The sequence below is a fragment of the Eschscholzia californica genome, unplaced genomic scaffold (genome assembly GCF_041429995.1).
Source record: "Eschscholzia californica isolate CP2 unplaced genomic scaffold, dmEscCali1.0.p SCAF_1, whole genome shotgun sequence".
NCBI lineage: Eukaryota > Viridiplantae > Streptophyta > Magnoliopsida > Ranunculales > Papaveraceae > Eschscholzia > Eschscholzia californica.
In genome coordinates, this window is record NW_028238198.1 from 63,812,734 (window position 1) to 63,828,697 (window position 15,964).

At 36.5% G+C, this 15,964-nt stretch overlaps 2 protein-coding genes across 3 annotated transcripts; one reads left to right on the forward strand and one right to left on the reverse strand.

Moving 5' to 3' along the window:
* The first annotated feature begins 5,336 nt into the window (after positions 1 to 5,336).
* LOC147568173 (TCP family transcription factor) lies at positions 5,337 to 6,283 on the forward strand. Its single transcript, XM_086654602.1, has one exon. The coding sequence runs from the start codon at positions 5,417 to 5,419 to the stop codon at positions 6,080 to 6,082; it is 666 nt and encodes a 221-aa protein (XP_086510728.1). The 5' UTR covers positions 5,337 to 5,416; the 3' UTR covers positions 6,083 to 6,283.
* A 175-nt stretch (positions 6,284 to 6,458) lies between these two features.
* On the reverse strand, positions 6,459 to 10,599 carry LOC147568174 (serine/threonine-protein kinase PCRK1-like). 2 transcript variants are annotated; one of them, XM_086654600.1, is made up of 5 exons: positions 9,713 to 10,599; positions 8,828 to 9,246; positions 8,262 to 8,522; positions 7,932 to 8,054; positions 6,459 to 7,378 (listed from the first exon to the last, which is right to left on the reverse strand). In XM_086654600.1, the coding sequence occupies exons 2-5, from the start codon at positions 9,206 to 9,208 to the stop codon at positions 6,851 to 6,853; spliced, it is 1,293 nt and encodes a 430-aa protein (XP_086510726.1). In that variant the 5' UTR covers positions 9,209 to 9,246; positions 9,713 to 10,599; the 3' UTR covers positions 6,459 to 6,850. The 2 variants fall into 2 exon arrangements, with proteins under 2 accessions (XP_086510726.1, XP_086510727.1); XM_086654601.1 differs by having other exon boundaries at positions 8,828 to 9,215; positions 9,713 to 10,105.
* Positions 10,600 to 15,964: the final 5,365 nt, after the last annotated feature.

Below are 15,964 nucleotides of genomic sequence, written 5' to 3' on the forward strand. Positions count from 1 at the left end.
TTCCCATCAAACTCCCCATTAGGGTAGTAAGTTCATCAAAATCCTTCTCCATTGTGTTAGAAGAACAACCTCTTCTAGTATTATTAGTTAAGTTTCGATCAACCATACCCTGTTATGGCTTATGAGAGAAAACTAGGTTTCTCAAAAAATTCGCCCTAAACGGCGCAAAAAACTGTTTGAGTTGATTATTATCTATTCACATTTCAATTTTTTTTTTTCTTTTTGAGTAGAAAGTATAGGAAATTTTTTTATGTACAGTACATAATTTAATGTCCAGTACTGTACAACATTTGAAGAAAAATTTCATTCACGCTTTCATGGAAGCTAAATATGATGAACCAAATTCAAGAAATTTCATAGATTATAGTGAAATAGATCCGATTTCATTCACAATTTCAGATATCTACAAAATTGTAGATTTATTCATGGAACTCTTAATTAGAACCCAAAAAATAACAGATCTTACAAATAAACCCAAGTTTGATAAAAAAAAATAATAGACCAAATTAAAGAGATCTTCAATCTAGTTTAAAGATACCAGATTTGTGTTAGGTTAATCCCACATTGGTTGTGGAAGGGGCAGGGGGTGCGTTAATAAGTGTGTGAGAAGCCTTACCTCTTGAGCTAGCTTTTGGGGTAAGAGAGGCCCAAGACCACTCAACACTGATATCAGAGCCCATGTAATAACAAGTCTCAGACCAATAACTATTGATGTTAGGAGCCAATGTGTGAGGGGGAGATTGTTAGGTTAATCCCACATTGGTTGTGGAAGGGCAGGGGGTGCGTTAATAATTGTGGGAGAAGACTTACCTCTTGAACTAGCTTTTGGGGTGAGAAAGGCCCAAAACCACCTAACACTGGTATCAGAGCCCGGGTAATAACAAGTCTTGGCCCAATAACTATTGAAGTTAGGAGCCAATGTGTGAGGGGAAGATTGTTAGGTTAATCTCACATTGGTTGTGGAAGGGGCAGGGGGTGCATTAATAAATGTGGGAGAAGCCTTACCTCTTGAGCTAGCTTTTGGGGTAAGAGAGGCACAAGACCACCCAACACTGGTATCAGAGCCCGGGTAATAACAAGTCTCGGCCCAATAACTATTGAAGTTAGGAGCCAATGTGTGAGGGGAGATTGTTAGGTTAATCCACATTGGTTGTGGAAGGGGCAGGGGGTACGTTAATAAGTGTGGGAGAAGCTTTACCTTTTGAGCTAGCTTTTGGGGCGAGAGAGGCCCAAGACCACCCAACAATTTGTTGTTATTAATATAATTTTTTAGAAACCTTAGATCTTGATTTTAAAATTTTAAGATCCATGAATCCAGAAAAGTCAAAGATTTCATTCAGAAATCTCTTCATAAGAACCTAACCATACGAAAGCGATCATAAATCATCAAAGATCCTTGATCTTCAGAACCATATAAAGCTGATCCTTGATCTTCAGAACCATATAAAGCTGATCCTTGATCTTCATTTTAGAGGGAGAAAGAAACTCAAAATATCGATCCTTGATCTTCTTTTGAAGGAAGATCTACTTCTTTTAGAGAAAGAAAGAAACCCAAAATATAAGAGATTTTAGTGGCAAACTTGGGAGGGAGATCAAATATGAGAGATTTGGTTCCATGATTGGCGGGATCGGAAAATATGCGTCATAGAAACAATTTTGAGAGAGAAATAGAGGAAGAAGGTAAGATCTGAATCTTTTAGAAAGAGGGGAAGAATCTAAGATCAGAAAAAAAAAATGGTCAGTTTTAGTGTTTATGAAAGATTTGCATCTCACGATTAAACATGAATTTAGGGGGGTTGAGCAAAACCCCCAAAACCAGGTGGATAATGGGAACCTAATCCTGCCCAGTACACAAATTCGTTGCAGGTCCAAATATTTATTTCATGTCAGTTAGAAAATGGAAATCACAAAATTGGATGTACTTTACACGATATTTACACATTTGCCATTGAATAAAATCTCGTGCAAACGTACATGGAAACTTTCTTGTAAATTACATATATGTCATCCACTAGGATAATGACACGTATCTTTTCTTTCTCCAAATTGAAAATTTTCTCTCTTTAAAATTAGTTTTCTATTTTTTTTTCTCCCTCCAATTCTTATTTTCTCTCCAATTCTACCCAATTTCGAATTTCTCTCTCAAATTTTTTCTCTTTCATTTTTATTCTTTTTTTCTCTCTAGTTTTTTTCTCTCCATATTTTTTTCTTTTTAAACATATTTTCTCTTTCCAATCTGAACTACTTTCCTGCTCTCAAACTTTCTCTCTTTATATGATGGCAGATTTTTTTCAAAGATTTTTTAATGACAATTAATAAGACATTTTGTTATGTATAATACAGAAACACATTTCTTCCAAAAGGTAAACAATTTCAATGAAAATTTATAGCATATTTTATTATTTATTGTACATAATAAAATGTCTTATACATTTCTTCCAAAACATTAATTATTTTAATAAAAATTTATAGAAAATTTTGTTGTGTACATGACATAATAAAATTCCTTATACATTCCTCCCAAAAGGTAAATAATTTCACTGAAAATTTATAAGAAATTTTGTTATTTATAGTACATAATAAAGTTTTCAATACATTCCTTCCAAAAGGTAAACTATTTCACTGAAAAATATAGAACATTGTGTTATGTATTTGACATGTTGTTATGCACTGGACATTTTGATATTACCTATTCACATTTCAAATATCTTACACTTTTTGAATATAAAGTATAGGAAATTTTGTTATGTACAGTACATAATCCAATGTACTGTACATCACATTTCAAGAAAAATTTCATTCTCAGTTTCAGGAAAACTAAATACGATAAACCAGATTCAAAAAATTTCATTGAACATTGTGAAATAGATCTGATTTCATTCACAATTTCATGGATCTAAAAATTGTAGATTTCATTCACACAAATCTTAATTGGAACAAAAAAAACAGATCTTACAAACCTCTTACAACTAAGCCCAAGTTTGATCACAAATAGTAGACTAAATTAACAGAGATCTTCGATTTGGTTTAAAGATACAAGAATAGGATTTTAAGATCCATAAATCCAAAAAAATCAATGATTTCACTCAAAAATCTCTTAATAAGAACCTAACCACACAAAACCGGTCATGTCTCATCAACGATCCTCAATCTTTTGAACCATATCAAGTCGATCCTTGATCTTCTTTTAGAGAGAGAAAGAAACTCAAAATATCGATTCTTGATCTTCGTAACCATATGAAGTCGATCCTTGATCTTCGCCTAAAAATGGCACCACAACCTGATTTTGAGAGAGAAAGAGAAGATCTACTTCTTTTAGATAGAGAAACCAAAAATGCCAGAGGTTTTAGTGGCAAAATTGGGAATAAGGTTGAAAGATTTGGTTCCACGATTGGACATTAATTTAATGCCATGGTGTCTGAAGTTAGAAAATGGAAGAGGTGGAGGTGGATGTCCCGTACAAGGGCAATAAATGAAGAAAAAAAGTGTACTTTCTCTGACATTTGGATTTGTTTTGAGTTATTTTTATTGATGGGTTGGACTCGAATTTATCCCCCAAAATTTGGGCATCCAACTTTTCTCATGAATTTAACGCTCAAGCTTTCTTAAGACAGAAAATGGAAGAGAAGCTGTTGAATGTCCCGTCCAAGGGCAAGAGGGGAAGCATAAAAAGATGAAAAGAGAAAATTATACTTTCTCTGACATTTGGACCTGTTTTGAATTTTTTATTTTTAGATTCGAATTCACCTCCCAAAATTTGGACATCCATGTCATTTTCTCTATATTCTTCACATATTACCATCATCAACCAAGATGTATTGTTTTAATAATTTGGAGTGAACACCTATTTCACCTCTTCCATTACAAGGAAAGTGAGACCTTTGGAACAAAAAAAGGAGTATGTGTAGGGGTGGGAATCGGTTTGAGTCGGTCAGTACCGGACTCTAACTTCATTGATGTGTCGGTTTCGGACATAAAATGTTGGTGACCACCTATTTACTCGGGCGATCACTTTCAAGAATTATTTGTCCATTGACCGTCCAAGACCGTTTGTTTTATCGGGCCAGTCGGACACCTGACGGTCTAGGTCCAGGCTTACCAATTAAAATTTTGCAAAAATTTACCAATTAAAATTTTGCAAAAATTTATAAATCATTTTCATTACTAGACAAACAAAACTACAAATTACACGTTACAAATGAAAAGGATTAACAAAAAAAACACAAATAATCATAAAAATAAATTTGATCATCATTTGGCAAGATATAATTAAGAAGTGTGCTAATCGTTGAAGCTACCTTCACATTTCCGATAACATACGTTGTCTGTCACTATAAAGGCCAAGACAAAGCACATCCTTGGACAATATGTTGTTGATTCAAGGTTAGCTCCACGAAAAACAAAACCAAGCCATCAGAAATAGCATTAGATCAACAAATTAACCTTATTGCAAAAACAATAAATCCAAACTATGGCAAATTATACAAGTGAACTATCAAAAAGGAATAACGAAAGATGTAGCAGTAGGCACTAGACACCTTAAAAGAGTCCCAAGTTTGCAAGTCCGCAAATCAAATGTTATATGGGATTGCATCCATCTCTGCATCATTGAATGTCGTAGCATCTTGGCATCATTCAAAATATAACAATTACCTACGACATTACAAAACTCTTGGGTGCCCACGGTCGTTCGGTCCATTTGAAACGGTCGTTATTCGGTCGGTCTATTTCAAACGATCGGTTAGCGGGCGGTCTCCCGACATGAAATTTTGACCGATACCAACCCGTTTACTCTTTCGGGTCGGTCGATTTTTGACTGTCTGATGTCCGCTGAACTCTTTTCTCTCGGAAGAACGAGTCGGGTAGCGGTCCTCCAGATCTTTTTCCCACCGCCAAGTACGTGCGACTCCGAACTAGGGGTCTGTGGGACCCCCTCCTGCTAACCCCCTTCCACAATGTGGGCCACCATTAACGTTCTAGTGGGTACCCACTACCTCCATCTTCCTTCACTTGGTATAAGATCTGGGACCCGCAGTATCCTTTCTGTCCTTTCCGGAGAAACGTGGGACCTCTAAGCAAGAAAATCTAGGGTTGTTCAGATACTTCACAAACTCCTTACTTTTAATACTACTATTAAGTTTCTTCAGTTTAGATATATTCAATCAGACTAGGCCAGAGGAGGTTTTCTCACCGTCCATTTTTATCAGGAAGACCTCGAGATACGTAACGTCTGTGAGTTACTTTACCTAACACATAATCAACGGTGGGGTCAAACGAATCAAAAGAAAGCCCCACAACTCCTCCTTTCTTTTCCTCTCTCTATAGAATTTCTTCACCTCTACCCTTTCCCGATTAAACCCTAAAGACCCCACCTTGATCATCTCTCTCCCTCTAAAAACCCTTTTCAGTTCCCACCATGAGTTCAGATATGATTCTTCACCACTGTACTTCTTCCGATCAAACAACTCCTCCGATCACCACCGCCATTCAACTCCATTCATCATCATCATCAAAATCTCAACCCACTCGTCCTCGAAAACCCTCTTCTTCAAAAGATCGACATACCAAAGTTAATGGTCGAGGTCGTCGAGTTCGAGTACCTGCTCTTTGTGCAGCTAGGATCTTTCAACTCACTCGCGAACTAGGGCACAAATCAGATGGTGAAACCATCGAATGGCTTCTCCGTCATTCTGAATCATCGATTATTGCAGCCACCGGTACCGGAACCATCGCTTCAACTACGGTCTCAACCACCGGTTCAGGTTCGATCCCTCATTCTCCTCCTTCAACATCTTGTTCTCTTTCTCCACCGTCTTCTACTACTACAGGCGAGACTCGACTTATGATTCAACCTAGTTCAGATAACCGGTTCTTTGGAGTTCCTAAATTTGAACCTAATCCATCACATTTCCGGCTGGATTTATGTCAACCGGTGGATTTAGGTTTGGATTTGGATTTCTCAGTTGGTAATGGGTATAGGCATATGCCTTTTACATCAATGTTATTGCAATCTTCAATTGAAGATGGAGAAGATCGACACAAACAAGAAAAACAACAACAACAACAACAACAGAGTCATTAATGATTCACTAGATAGATTATTATCTTTGTTTTAGATTTTGGGTTATTATGATATGATAATAGAGATTAGACCATTAATCTAAGGGTGGGTATATATATATAGTATTATATATATTGAGATTATGGAAATATCTTAGTTTTTCTGTTCTCTTTTGTTTAATTAACTAATGAGATTAAGCCATAAATCGTTTAATTAGTCTGGTCTTCTCTGTTTTAAGGTAGTAAATGATTTATATAATTTATGGGAATATCCTTAGTGTGTGGAGTTGAAAAGGGGTTGATCGGCCTTTCTTTATGTACTATAATTGATTAGAGTTCGAATCTTACTGTTTGACTCATCAACATTAGGATACAAGAAACAGATACAGGAAGAGATATTACTTAAGCCCTAAGTTTGTATTAACGCAACAAAACCACCCACGACAACGTCAACAATTACTTAATTAAGAGGTTTAACTATTATTCATGGTGAAATAACCAATTAAAGAAAAGATTAATACATTTATTAACTATTTATATTCGACCGTCACAGGCCACGGGTCTTAATAGGTTGATTATTTTCAGTTTTCCGCTAACTTGCCTTGACTAGAGTAGCCTCTTACATAAACCAGCAAGCTACCGGAATTCATAGTTCTGCCCTCGGAGAAAATTTTTGTAACACCATAAAAGATGAACAAATAAACTATATATTTCACTGAAGAAGAACCTTCTTCTTAGGAAGCAAATAACTTAATCTTTTTCTTTACTTACACTCAACAGCATTCATTCTTCAGCAAGCTCGTACATGTTTCGGTTTCCAGGATCGCCAAATCAACCAATTACCTTCTCCAACTTTTGAATCAACGTTCCTTCGCTTTAAATTTGATCGTTTTCTCTTATCTTCTTCAGAACTGTTTCTTGGTCTGAGAGTCTTCTTGGGTGGTTCAGGGTGGTAACCTGTTTCTGTCGTTCTGACTATCTGGTTCACCATTTCTAATACCTCACTCATCTTAGGGCGTGACTTTGGGTGCCGTACCAAACACTGATTTGCCACACTTGCAAGTTCATGAGCAGACTTTATAAATTGCTTCCATTCAATCCTAGGATCCAATATATGTGGGAACTTCTTCATGTCTGATATGAAAGGTTTAATCCACTCCAATAGTTTTTGTTCACTCTTTGGTCTATTTCGATCAAGGGGTCTTCTTCCAGTTAGAAGCTCATAGAGGACAACCCCGTAACTCCAAACATCACTCTTGATTGAGAGACGCCCCGTTTGGACATACTCAGGAGCTGCATATCCCATGGTACCTACAACCTGTTTCCAAGATTAGAAATTCTCACTACTAATCCACTAATGTGTCTGAAACTTCGAATAAGAACAAGCACGAATCAAAGAGACTAACTCAATATGGACAATGTTATCTGACCACATGACATAGCTAGGCCTTCAGTCGTGGTGATACTTTTTGTGTTCAGTCTGAAACTTAAGGCAGTCTGGGAAAAGGTTATTGTTCAAATCTAAGCAGTTGGTTGCTTGGGTTATCCCCGATCGAGATCCAATCCCAACTACTTAGTTTCCAAAGACTTAATTCAACCAAAACATGGAATAAAATAAATGCGCCAAAGCTGATGTGTCATGTACATGAGCTGTCCTTCCATGCAGTCCATGTATCGCTACTTCTATAAGTGTCGACATAGATAACGTAAGAATATACAAGACGCGTAGTTAGACAGTGGGGCATATGACCAGGTAATCACTTTTTCTAGATAAGCAACTATGGTTTCATGTTACTGATCAACCCCCCTATTAGATCTCTCAACAAAAAAAAGAACCCCCCTATTAGATATGGAATTTTTCGTGCACCTACCGCTGTTGAAACGTGAGTTAATCCTTCAGAAGGCCCCTGCCTGGCTAACCCAAAGTCCGACAACTTTGCATTCCATTTTTCATCTAAAAGTATGTTTGAAGTTTTAAAATCTCTAAAGATAATCTGCACAAGAGCAACAGAAAAATGTTAACACTTGGGAACAAATAATCTCCGGCAAGGTATCAAATTTTGTTTTCGGCATAAGTTTCAGCATCGCTACAAATAAAAATATTCCAGTTAATGTGGAAATGATTACAGATTAAGGAGGGAGAAAATCATAAGTTCAATATAGCAGCATAAAAAGAACGAGAGATAAAATCCATCCACTACCTGAAAGTCCATTTCTTCATGGAGGTATACTAAACCACGAGCGGCGTCAAGGGCTATTCTTAGTCTCATAGCCCATGGAAGAGGTACTATTGACCTAGTTGACAAATGATCTTCCACACTTCTATTGGGCATATACTCATAAACCAGAAGTCGTTGAATTCCTCTTTCATCATCCTCGGCACAATAACCTACTAACTTCACAAGGTTTTGATGTTCGACTACTCCAAGGACATTAACTTCAGTCAACCATTCCTTATGCCCCTGAGAAACAAAACGTCGGATAAGAAAATAGTAATAAAAAAAATTCAAAACCATCAGAACCATGATAAACGAAGATAAGCTTGATGTTAGCTTGACCAACTTAAGAACACCATGACTGAAATATGTAACAGACACTGTTCGCTTTCTCGTTTCTAATATTCCGATACTTGACGTTTTCGTGGAGATAGGCATGATCTAGTTTCTAATTAAAATACTAAAGATATGTGAAAATTATCAATTCTATGTATAGAAATATGTTATATTCTAACTAGAAAGAACAAATTTCAGATGAAAGAAAACCTTGCCTGAACTCCTTTTCTGTTTAGTTGTTTAATAGCAACTACAATTCTGGTCTCTGGATCTTCCAAACTTCTAATGACACCCTTATAAACACATCCAAATCCACCCTCACCGATCATCAAAGATCGAGTAAAGTTCCTTGTGGCAATCTTCAGATCTAAGAAAGTGAATACTCTGAGATTGTTAGGTCTTTCTGAGAAACTCGGAAAGCCCGTTCGAGCAGGCAACTCCTCACTCATGTCCGAAACTTCCTGAGAGTTGGACTCGGAACCTGATCTTCGCACATCTCGTCCCGTTAGTGTGGAAGTGGTGGATTTATTAGATATGGACTTTGTGTTCTTGGGGTCATCTTTCTTCTCTCCATTGAAGAAATGGAAACACTTCATAGTACTCCTAGAAAATTTAGAACACCAATTCAACCTGTCTGTATATTCATGACAAAAAAAAAACAAAGAGGCAAAAGAAAACAATATAAGCTATAGTTCTCAAACAGTTTTGCATAAATAGCTACCCATCTTCTTTTAATTTTGATCCCAAACCTAATACCTAAAAAATTTGATCTACTTTTTTATAAATTTTGATCTTGAATCACCCAAAAGAGGATGTTTTCTACTCCTAAAATACTGATTTTTCACATATATTTCCAACCCACTTCTTCAACTGGATTCATTATATAAATTAGCCCCTTTTCCCTTCCCAATATCAAGAAAGATAGTGAAATTACTTTTAATGGAACAACTATAAGTAAATCATTTTTTAGCAAAATCAAGTTTTGGTTAAAACCCAAACTCCAAACCCCCTTTTTATAAATCAAACTCAAAATTAAGCAAGTTATTCAATAATTTTGCTTCAAATCTGTAACCAAAATTAAAGAAGAGAGAATGACTAACCTTATGGATTTGATCTCTAATGTCTGAAATTTGGGTAACTAATTTGGGTAACTAATTTGTGTATCTTCTTCCAGGTCTTAATTAACCCCACAAATATATTTTTTTTTGTGGTTTATAGTAAAAGGAAAATGAAGAATCAAAAAGGACTTGAGAATAATCCATGGAAGAGCAAGTTATCCATGACATAATAAAAGAAAAAGAGTCAATACACGGCAGCTTGAAATCACCAGCTAGAAAAAAAGTGAACTAGTAAAGATTTAATAGCAAGAGATGTGAACAGAGTTTTTGAAAAAGGTGAATTTGGTAGAAGGTACAAAATATGGACTAATAGCACAATAAGTCTATTATTAATACAAAATAGGTCAAAAGTAAAAAAAAAAAAAAAAAGAAAAATACAAATTTTGGAGTGTACCTCAAATTTATTTTTGCATATACTATTTTTTGGGATTCAACAAAAAAACCATTTTTGCATAACATTGTTATCTTATTGCATTAAACAAAATTTGAATAACCTTATATATTTTACTGTTGAAATTACGCAATTTAGTTTGTGCTGCAGACAAAACAGACCTATTCGTACACATTCACTAAACAATCAACACATTAGTAATATACAAATTTGTACGAGGCAAAAACAAATATACAACAAAAATGGGCTTTTACCTATTTTATATTAAGTCCGGACCTTACACCCAATTTCATTTTTGTTTTGGACTTTTTGCCCATGCACCCATTTGAAAATGAAATTCTAGAGATAGAAATAAAATAAACAAGAATCATGGAGTGAAGCTTCAGCTCTCTCTCTTGACTGGTGACGTCGTGACTGGTGTAGAGCCATAGTCTTTGTTGAAATTTGAAAAGCTATTAAAAATTCTCAAAAGTTATATATTATACTAGGACTATATTGTGACAAAAATATAGGACCATTCATTCTTTTTAGATTTATTTTCATTGATTGGTATGAAATTTTAAAAATTTTGTTGAAATCCATGATATACTTATTAAATTTGTTGCATAGATATAAAGTAAGAAGTTTCACTTTCTTATGAAATTTTAAAGAAAGAGAAGGGGTGGGTTACTCATCTTGTGTTTCTCTATTTTCATGTTCACTTGAAAAAACAAATCAAACTTTTAAATCATTACGTATCTTAGGTTCAATTGAAAACTATTGTTTGATGTAATAAAAATCTACAAGTCATAGGTTTTATACTTTGCCAAAGTGAAAATTCTTGAATGGATTTTCTAATTCCCAAAGATAATTTTTTCTTGAGAGACCCTAAGATAATTTAGATCCCCTATTTAACTAATTTTTTTTAATTTTCAAATTTAGTTATGGTTGGTTCTGAGTGTTGTCCCTGCTCCTAATCAAACATACACATACACATAAAGGAAAATCTATAATGTTAATACCTATCAACTTTAAGAATACACATTGTGATAACTCATATGGGGGTATTTTGAAAATTGGTTGGAGCCTTATCACAGGGTCGACCCTGGGCCTGGGCGCCTAAAGCTCTAAATTTAGGGGCTCCTAATATATATAACATTTATATATAGATGGTATATGTATTTTTTTTATTCACATATATATCAGGTCTATTTCGGTAATAGAGTTGGTAGAGTAGGTTGTTAAAAGAACTTAAGGTCGGAGGTTCAACTCAGATAATAATATTAGAAGGAAATCAATTAAAGTTGAAGTATTAAACACCTTCCATTAATAGAAAGTTTAAAAGACAAAATCTTAAGAAAGACTGATATGTGGGGTAGGGGTTCGTTGATGTGTTCCCATAAGAAAAGTCAGGGCGAGTATTGCCCTAACATTGGGTATCAAACTTGTGAAGTTTGCAGTGTGGTGTCTCATTTGGCACGCCTCTACATTGTATGGGACTCGTTCGTTGGTCTGATGAGTTGACGTCAAAGTCTGTCTGGCTCACATTAATTCTTGTGGACCCTTTTGATTACTAGTATTGAAGAAAATCGTTTTAAGAGTTCACATGGTGCACCATGGGTGTGGTTATCAATGGGACCCTATTCCTTGCCTTTTTGGTAGCATTATTTGTACGGTGTGTTTGAATATTTTACATATACTAATTTTTTTTTTGTTGAAACTATTCTGTCATTAATAGGAATAAACGTTATTACAATATTTATCAACTAAAATACAAGGAACATTATGCCACCTTTTGTTTCTATTCTTGTTTCTCGCCCATTTTGCTAGCTTGTCTGCATTCAAGTTGAGATCTCTCTTGGTGTATTTGAATTGCACTATATCAAATTCTCTTCTGCTTTCTCGAATTCTTCGGATATGAATCAAAGATTGCCAGTTGACAGAGTGTCTTTTATCATGGATGTTCTTGATTAGATTTAAGTTGTCACTTTCTATGATTATTGACTTGTGATTTTGTTCTTTCGCCCAACGTAGACCTTCTAAGATTGCTATTGCTTCACATTCTTCACTATTTCTTGCCCTCAATGTTTTCACTTGCGCTGCTATGAATTTTGCATCTGCATTATGTACGATTAAGCTGATTCCCGAATTGGATATTACATTAGTGAAAAGATGCATTAACATTAATTTTAATGAAAGGTACTGTTGGCGGTTGCCATTTCCCGGGAGGTTTTTGATTAATTTTCTCAGGTTTTTTGTTGGTTTTTGGAAATTCCTTAATCATTCTAATGATGTTATCCAGATCATTTATCTCGTGTTGGAAGCAGTGGTCACATCTAACTTTCCATAATATCCAAAGGATGCTAGCAAAATGAATATCGTCATTAGTATAATAAGTTTGGTTATCCTCTTGCCACGAGAAGATCCATTCCGAGACCGAAATAATAATTTCAGATATAATATTAAAATTAAACCAGAGATTTCTAGCAATAGCACAATGTAATAGTGCATGTTCAATTGTTTCGGTATGCATACAATTAGGGCAAGTGAAGTTATTGTCAATGTATTTTCCTATTATGTCTCTCACCGGGAGAGCTTTTGCACAGATTTTCCATATGAAAATTTTTATTCTAGGAATAGTAGGAAGGTTCCAGATGAAATTCCAGTTATGCGAGTTAGCTGAGGGGGTGATATTATTAGTGCTAATGTGTTGGTACATCGATTTGACTGTAAAATTACCTGATTTAGTGAGCTTCCATTTGAGTTGATCTTTACCTTCACTGTTCACCGGGATAGCTTTGATCAAATTTTGCGTCGTGATATCAAAGTTGGCATTGAGAATCTCATTGTTCCAGTTGTTGTTCGTAATGAGTTGGGCCACTTTGTTCAGACTGGATTGATAGTTGTTTTGCACCTTTCCGTTGACCTCTGGGATCCAGTTATCATCCCAGATGTTGATATCTTCACCAGAGTGCACCTCCCCCGTGGTCAGATCATCGATGAGATTGTAATGTTTCATGATCGTCTTCCAACTCCAAGAATGATGGGGTTTAGCTGCGCCAGGTTTATCCGACTTGGGAAAATATTTCTCTTTAAGAAATTTAGCCCATACAGCTTCTGGCTCAGTTTTAAGCCTCCACGTAAGCTTGGAGAGCAGAGCGGTGTTGTCCAACTCAGGCAAGTGGATACCTAGGCCTCCGAGATTCTTCGGAAGACAGATATATGACCATACTTTGGTGCATATACCTTTCGACTTACCCCACCAAAAGGTCCTTTGAACAGACCTGATGCGTTTGCTAATTCCTTTTGGAATAGCAAAACACTGCATCTGGTATCGGGGTACGGCCGCAGTGATGGCCGAGATGACCACTGTGCGACCAGCTTGAGAGAGAAATGAGTGATTCCATTTATTGAGCTTATTCTTGATTTGATCTAGAATATCATTGAAGACCTTGGTCTTTTGAGCTCCAATAAAAAGCTGAGCACCCAAGTATTTTTCGGAGGTGGAAGCATATTTGACTTTGAGGGTCCTCATGATTAGGCGTTTGAATTTAGGGTGAGAGTTCTTGGAGTAGAAGATATTGGATTTGGTGTAGTTAATCGTCTGGCCCGAGGTCTCATAGAATTCGTTGAGGATGTTCTTGAGATTATGAATGTTATCGATCGTGTTCCGGCCGAAAATGATGCAGTCGTCAGCGAAAAGAAGATGAGAAATCTCAAGGTTAGAGTTGTTAGTAGGGAATCCCAAGAATCTATTTTTACTATTAGACGACATCAGCTGACGACTAAGGCCTTCCATGGCCAAAGTAAAGAGGAAAGGGGGGAGCGGGTCGCCTTGTCTAATACCTCTAGAGGGGTAGAAAACGTTACCCGGGCGACCGTTAACCAGAACTGACATAGATGAAGTAGAAATGCACGTATGGATCATCCTAATCCAGTGTTCGTCATACCCCAATCGCCTCATAATATCAGTGAGAAACTTCCATTCAATTCTGTCAAAAGCCTTTGACATATCTAACTTAAGACCGAAGAATCCCATTGCTCCTTTCATCTTCTTGAAAGAGTGTATGATTTCTTGCCCCATAATGATGTTATCGGTAATCTGTCTACCCGGGACATAAGCTGCTTGAAATGGCGCGATGATGGGGTTCAAGGTGTGCTTAAGTTTTTCGGCCAACAACTTGGTAATGATTTTATAGGTAGTGTTGAGAAGGCTTATGGGACGGTAGTCCGCTGGGGTTTGAGGAATAGGGGTTTTGGGGATGAGACAGATATGTGTGTGGTTGATCTCAGGTGGGAGGTAGGCAGTATTGAAGAAGTTCTGAACCAGTTCGTAGATATCTGCATTAATTGTATCCCAGTTCGATTGGAAGAAGAAAGGAGGGTAGCCGTCAGGACCAGGGGCTGCCTCCTTCTCGAGACTCTGAATGGCTTGATTGATTCCTCCATTTTGTAACAAATAAATTATATTTAGACTTTAGTACACGAAATTCTTTTTTTTTTTATGAAATAGGCTCAAGCCTAGCTTTATTAATCATTTATTGGAGCAAAAATGATTCTATCACTCGCCAATTGACTTACAGTGCAACTTGGAAGTTCTAAGAGCTCTTAAGTTGTGTTCAAAGCAGAATTAAAAGCAAAGTGCGCTAGTTTATGCGTTACTTGATTAACATTACGATTACAATGAGTGAACAAGCAATCTTGGATAATGGAGCTCACTTATTTTATTTCTACCATCAATCTTCGAAGTTTCTAAAGGACGTCGTCTTCGCTTGCCTTACAAGCTTGTATCACCATCATCGAGTCACCTTTAATGATGAACTCATATTGGTGCAGATCCGTTGCAATTTCAATTCCAAGTTTAGCAGCCTTTGCCTCGGCTTCTAATGGCGAGGAGGCCATTGTGTTTACTGTTTTTCCTAGAACAAAATCTCCATTACCATTTCGACACACAACAGCTAGGCCTGCTTTCCCTTCCTTGTAAGATGCTTCGAAATTAATTTTCGATTTTTCTTCACTTGGGGGGTCCAGTGTGGTAATGTAGCAGGTATTTCATTCATTCTTGTGACCTCCGATAGTTTGGTGATTATCGAGAAGTCATCTAACATGATTTTCGCTGAGTTTATGATCGAGCAACTACATGTTGTAATCCCTTCGAAGACCAACTTGTTTCTGCCTTTCCACAAATGCCATAAGACATATAATCTCAATGCAACAACTTGTTCTTCTTCTTCCCTTACTAACCATTTACACAAGATCTCTGTGAATTCCATGCCCCCATCCAACCCGTGATTTAATGGACTCGTCATCCATGTTTCACGAGCAATTCTACATGTACGGAAGGTATGATCGATATCTTCATCATCTGACTTGCATAATCGACAAACCCGTGACTCTTGGGTATTGTATCGTAATGCTCTCTTCATAGTGGGTAATGCGTTTTGTAATATCCTCCAAACAAACATTTGAACCCTTGGTGCGAGTTCAACCCGTGTCCATACTTTTCTCCATTGGAGATCATAAGGCACCTTCATTCTATTTGACAATGAAGGTCTCTCCTTCGCTATAGACCTATACAACGATTTCGATGTAAATTCTCCTTCCTCCGTGAATACCCAAATCATTTTATCTTTCACACCTAACTTTGCTGCTGGTAATTGTATTATTGCTGCTGCAGAGATAGAATCAAAAGTCGCCTCAACCAGGTTCGTTTTCCATCTACCATCAGTATATTTTAAGTCACTTACATAGAATAAATCTTCCACCATAGTCTCTTCAGTCTTCGTTTCTGGGTTGAACCCTCAGATATTCGGTATCCATGGGTCATCCCAAATCCTTATGGTTGTACCATCCCCAACTGAAAA

Excerpts from the sequence above, each read along its gene's own strand:
- LOC147568174 (XM_086654600.1), bottom strand. The coding sequence starts at position 9,208 with ATGAAGTGTTTCCATTTCTTCAATGGAGAGAAGAAAGATGACCCCAAG. Across the intron at positions 8,055-8,261 it reads ATGAAGAAATGGACTTTCAG|ATTATCTTTAGAGATTTTAA; the intron begins GTAGTGGATGGA and ends GCTCTTGTGCAG. Across the intron at positions 7,379-7,931 it reads TAACTCACGTTTCAACAGCG|GTTGTAGGTACCATGGGATA; the intron begins GTAGGTGCACGA and ends TCTTGGAAACAG.
- LOC147568173 (XM_086654602.1), top strand. The coding sequence starts at position 5,417 with ATGAGTTCAGATATGATTCTTCACCACTGTACTTCTTCCGATCAAACA.